This window comes from Camellia sinensis, chromosome 2 (assembly GCF_055761805.1).
Source record: "Camellia sinensis isolate YWXY chromosome 2, ASM5576180v1, whole genome shotgun sequence".
NCBI classification, from domain to species: domain Eukaryota; kingdom Viridiplantae; phylum Streptophyta; class Magnoliopsida; order Ericales; family Theaceae; genus Camellia; species Camellia sinensis.
In genome coordinates this window covers 201699913-201705793 of record NC_138962.1, presented here as the reverse complement: position 1 = coordinate 201705793, position 5881 = coordinate 201699913, and the positions used below count along the sequence as shown (strand labels likewise).

At 39.1% G+C, this 5881-nt stretch overlaps 1 protein-coding gene across 1 annotated transcript; it reads left to right on the top strand.

The window, feature by feature from the left end:
* The first annotated feature begins 1719 nt into the window (after positions 1-1719).
* Positions 1720-4709, top strand: LOC145820551 (pectinesterase 2-like). The gene is made up of 2 exons (XM_082916591.1): positions 1720-2665; positions 3702-4709. Exons 1-2 carry the CDS (start codon positions 1804-1806, stop codon positions 4388-4390), a joined length of 1551 nt encoding a protein of 516 aa, XP_082772717.1. The 5' UTR covers positions 1720-1803; the 3' UTR covers positions 4391-4709.
* The last annotated feature ends 1172 nt before the right edge of the window (positions 4710-5881 follow it).

The following is a 5881-nucleotide window of genomic DNA, read 5'->3' as shown; positions in this document are numbered from 1 at the left end:
ATTGCATTTATTTGCAAATAAGGTAGTTTTTTTTTTTTTTTTTTTTGATCGGCAAAGTAAAAATTTCATTAACAACATGAAATTAAAGGTATAGGAATATGACATGTATCGAGAGAGATTCGAAAAGTACAAATTACCCTTACTACTGCTACTCTCATCCATACAACTAACCCCTCAGCCTCACGATTTTTTTTTATACGAAAAACAAAAAAAAAAGTTAAGAAGGGCTTAACTAAAAAATAAAATACAAGAAATCCCACAAAATCTGTCCACAAAAACCAAGCCAAATCAAAACCCAACACCAAACACCAAAGCTTTCTCGCCCACTTGCTATTTTTCAAACTAAAGCTTTCCACCTGTGCTGCCTCAACTCCCAACGCCTACCTACTACACACTCACGCCTAATAACACCCAGCACCCACATGTGCTACACGTCCACGCCTGTGCTTTCCACCTGTGCCGCACGCTCCTCTGAGGATATTAACCTGTGCTACGCTCCCACACCTGTGCTTTACACCTACCGAGAATACTCACCGGCCGGAAAGCTCCATAGCCAACAACCCATGGCTGAAAAACTCCCTAACCTGACATCTCCAAGTTGCTAAACTCCCAATGCCCTGCCAAAACCCATATGCTGCTACACTCCCAAAGCCCAGCCACGACCTCACCTATGCAAACCTGCTGCAATCACTCCCAAAGCCCAGTCACGACCTCACCCAGCCTAGCCCAGCCACGACATCTCCAAGCAAACCTGCTACAATATAAGCTGCTGAACCGACCGAGCACTCAAAGCATCCGAACACACCCACACACTCCTACGGTCGAAACACTGCCATCTCCACTTCTCCACACCTATGGTCGAAACAATCCAAACACCGAAAACACACCGCACAATCGGACGTCGTTCACCCCTCAAACTCCCATACTCATAGAAGCACTCGAATGAAATCTTCCACAGACACAACTGGACGGCGTACACCTCCATAGATCTAAATTGAGAACACCCCTCAAACTTCCATCTGCAAAGAAGCGCCCGAGTGAACAACCTAACCAGATCTGGATCGTCCTCTTTGCCGACCCAGTGAACAACCAAGACGTTCACCAAAACACCCCAAAGACCAAGCCATAACTACGGCAGCCCGCACATCACCCGTGGAAAAAATAATGGGGAAATCAAGTTTATTAAACGGAAAACTAACAACCAAACACAAAAAAAGAGCTGGGCCAGCCGACCTCCATAGCCAAAGGCGGCTGCCGGCCGGCCCCAAAGTGAGGCCTGGAAAGGAAGTTTTTAGAGAGAGAGAGAGGCAAATAAGGTAGTCTTTAGCGTGTTTTGTAACTCTTCTATGTCAAATACATATATTAAGATAAATTCTTTAAAAAAAATCAAAAATCAAAAATCAAAAATCAAAAATCAAAATTCGAAACTAGTAGCCTACTCATTGGATTTTATCCTCAACATAGAAACAGCAAATATTCCTTATTCGCTAATTAATAATTGTTCCATTTTAAATTATGAAGTCTCGTATACATAGTATTGTTGCTTGGAGCATCCCTAAGTAGACTTTCTCTTATCCACCAAAACCCTTAAAAAAATACTCTCAAGAGGGGACAGAGAATGAAGGTGGTGCATCCCCATCACCCTGCTAACGAACCACCCATTCCCTTTCTTTCACTCCCTATATAAACCAACCCATTTAACATCTAAACTCCATATCCACAAAACCCTTAGTCTCTCATACTCATCCCATTTCCAAAACTCCAAAGCACACATTGATCATCTTCACAATCTTTACACCAAAAATGTCTCTTAAATTGCTCATCTCACTCATCTCTCTCTCTCTCCTCCTCTCTCCCGCCATCTCCGGCCACCACCACACTGTAACAAAATGGTGTGGCAAAACACCATACGCACAGCCCTGCGAGTACTTCTTAACCAACAACCCTAAATACATCAAACCCATCAAACATAAGACAGATTTCTTCAAACTCTCAGTCCAGCTAGCCCTAGACCGAGCATTGCACGCCCAAACCCACACCTACAAGCTTGGCTCAATGTGTCGTAATGAGCGCGAAAAAGAGGCTTGGGCTGACTGTCTCGAGCTGTATGAGTACACAATCCACAGGCTCAACAAAACAGTCCATCCAACCACCAAGAAGAGCAAAGACGACATCCAAACATGGCTGAGCACTGCCTTGACAAACCTCGAAACGTGCCGGGAAGGGTTTGAGGAGCTCGGCGTAGCCGACCATGTCTATCCATTAATGTCTAACAATGTTTCTAAGTTGATCAGTAACACTTTGGCTATGAACAAAGTCCCATATCAAGCACCGAGTTACAAAAAAGGTGGGTTTCCGAGCTGGGTTAAGCCCGGTGATCGGAAATTGTTACAGACTGCATCATCTCCAGCGTCGATAGCGAATGTGGTGGTGGCACAGGACGGGTCAGGGAATTTTAAGACGATTGGACAGGCGGTAGCGGCTGCAGCAGCAAAGGGAGGGAGTGCAAGGTTTGTGATATATGTGAAGGCCGGGGTTTATAATGAGAATGTTCAGATTAAAGTGAAGAATGTTATGTTGATTGGTGATGGGATTGGGAAGACTATAATCTCTGGAAGCAAGAGTGTTGGTGGTGGCAGTACCACCTTCCAATCAGCCACTGTTTGTAAGTTCAAAATTCTCATGTTTTTGTAGTATAATCATTATCTAAAAACTATTGTTACAAATAATGATATAGGTATTAGTATTGATGATATAGTCATATGTCGGTTGATATGAAACAGTATTGGTCGATATATTCGTAAATATCAATATGAAACATGGTTTTACATATTTGTATATTTTTTTTGGTCAGCAAAAAAGAAACTTTATAACGTACAAACCAAATTACTTCAATAAAGAAAAGGGAAGTGCAAAAGTATCACAATGAACTAAATGATCCCAACTAGGTTGTCACTAGAAAACTCATCCTATCATTTGTTAGCACCCCAAAGTTGGTGAGAGACCAACAAAAAAAGTTTCTTTTAAATATCGATATATTGATAAATATTACTTTGGAACATGGTTCAAAATTCTCTTTTTTTTTTTTTTTTTTCTTTCTCTTTTTTTAGATTGTTTTGTAGAAAGTTAGCTCGAGATTGATTCAGTAAAAATATCTTTGGGTGAATGACATGGTCTAAGGAAAATATAGATTACATGTGAGACTATTAATTAAAAAAAATTTATAAAAAAAAAAAAAAACAAACAAACTTTAGGATGTGTTCATTTCTTAAGAATATTAAACAAGAAAATAATTTAAGAGAAAATTGAATTAAAGAAAAGAAAACATATGAGAATTATCTTTTCATTGCATGTTTAGTTTGCAAGAAAGTTTTAGAAAATTCAGTTGTCAATTTTCTGATTATTCTGTATCTTTTAGAAGAAATGATTTCAAGAAAAATATTTTCTTTACATTTTCCTAGGACAATTGAAATTAAATGCAACCTTAGTAAAAAGATGAAAGAAATAAATATTTGAATATATATATATATATATATATTTGGGTATAATTTTATTGTGAAAATCTCTTCGAACTACATCTATATATATGTTTTCTATCAATATATTTTTATAATTATTTTTTCTCCATTATTACATTCAATATTTATTAAAACATATCAATTTTTTATTTAAAGCCGCACAATTTCTTCTTATTGATTTAGCGGTAGTCGGAGATGGGTTTATAGCACAAGGCATCACAATCAGGAACACAGCTGGAGCAGTGCAACAACAGGCCGTGGCACTAAGAGTGGGCTCTGACCTCTCAGTGTTCTATCAATGCAGTTTTGAAGCGTACCAAGACACACTATATGTCCACTCTTTGCGGCAATTCTTTAGAGAATGCGATATTTATGGAACTGTAGACTTTATTTTTGGAAATTCTGCTGTTGTCTTCCAAAACTGCAACATTTATGCTCGTAGTCCCCCTAACAAGACCAACACCCTAACAGCACAAGGCAGAACAGACCCTAACCAAAACACTGGAATTTCAATCCACAATTGCAAGGTCACCGCTGCTTCGGATTTGGTACCAGTGCAGAGCACAGTCAACACATACCTTGGTCGGCCATGGAAGATGTACTCGCGCACAGTCTTTATGAATACTTTTCTCGATTCGTTGATTAACCCAGCAGGATGGATGCCTTGGACTGGAAATTTTGCTCTTAGTACTCTGTACTATGGGGAGTACATGAACACTGGTCCTGGCTCGTCCACCGCTGGCCGGGTGAAGTGGCCTGGCTATCATGTCATTACTAGCGCCGCTGTGGCTTCTCAATTCACAGTGGGAAGCTTCATCTCTGGAAACTCGTGGTTGCCAACAACCAAAGTGCCGTTCACGCCCGGCCTTTGATTTACGTCTGCATGCATGGATGACGTCTCCATGGCAACCCATTTATTTTCTTTCAACAAAATAAAGGTCACAAAAAATAGAAGAAAATGTGGTGCTAATATATGGTAATTGTTAATAACTATTGTTGTATCATTTTCTCTAATTTTTTATTTTTAATTTCCTTATTTTCTTATTGAGTTGTTTTTGTTTCTGTAATTATTTTTTTATAGAAGAAAATGTGGTGCATGTTTTTGTTTCTTATGATAATGAGTTTCAATATTTGTCATTGGTGTCTAATAATTTCTTGTTAATCAAATTTCTATGGTGGTTTTGAACTTCATTATTTTTTTTTTTTTTTTTTTTTTTTTTTTGATTGGCAAAAAAGAGACTTTATTGATGCAAGGATCAAGTACAAGGTACAAAACAAAATACACCAATAAAGAAATGGAAAATACAATAACATCACAATGAGTTAAATCATTCTAACTAGGTTGGTACCAAAAAGCCTATCCTATCATTTGCTAGCAACCCAAAAATTGATCAGGAACCAATGAAAGAAACAGACCAAGACATCACAGCAACAACAACACAGCTGCTGCCAGATCAAACCAATGCTGCTGCTAGCTACAAGCCAGCATATCTGTAGATGTCCCCGAACGTTCCGGGAAGGAAATCCCCCCCTCCCCGTTTTGTTCATTTGGGCTCACTACAGTTCAGGACTCAATGTCACGGTCCTGTATCTAATCTCGTAGAGTGCAATGCAAGACCGATGAAATCACCAAAGAGTCCAAATTCGGCAAATCGTTTTTGAAAACAGATTTTTTGAAAGAAGTGCCAAACATGGACTGCTTTGCCAGATACAGAGTCGCCACCTAAATATTTTATTTTGGGAAATTTAGGAAACCCTGACTCGTTGCCTAAGGCCACGTGTCCGTCATCACCAAAGTTGCGTCGGCTCGGGAACTTGGGTACGATTGGGGAAGGTCACTTCGTGAGCACCCCTGCTCGCTCGATCAAAGATCAGCCTCTACTAACCATGATATCTAGTTTTGAAAACATTATGTGTTCTTATTCCGGTTATTAGCCTATATTTACTATGTGATACGCACAGCATACAAGTATAGACTGGGTCGCTTGAATTGGAACAAAACATTTCATGTTTGTTTATTTGAAAATGGTTTGTTACTCACAAGTAGGCTTCAAATGCAGATTTTACCATCCTCAGGTGGGCTTAGAAAACAAGATGATTTTCTACTTTCAAGTGGGCTTAAAACTCATATTTAATGAATTGTTCCAATCCAAATAACCCAACCTTCACCCACAGGCATTCAGGCAAATATATCATATAAGCAAATAGCCTCATGGTAAGCATGCTATCATGACAATCACTCACACATATGCAATGATGCTAAAGCATAAGTACTTACCGAGTACTCCAAGCCAAAACAGAAACTATGTTAGAAATCCATGCATGATCTTAACTATACAGAAATGCTTAATGCAACACATACA

What these genes read in the sequence shown, in the direction of transcription:
- LOC145820551 (XM_082916591.1), top strand. Translation starts at nt 1,804, where the DNA reads ATGTCTCTTAAATTGCTCATCTCACTCATCTCTCTCTCTCTCCTCCTC. An exon ending in CTTCCAATCAGCCACTGTTT is followed by an intron (nt 2,666 to 3,701) that starts GTAAGTTCAAAA and finishes TTATTGATTTAG; the next exon opens with CGGTAGTCGGAGATGGGTTT.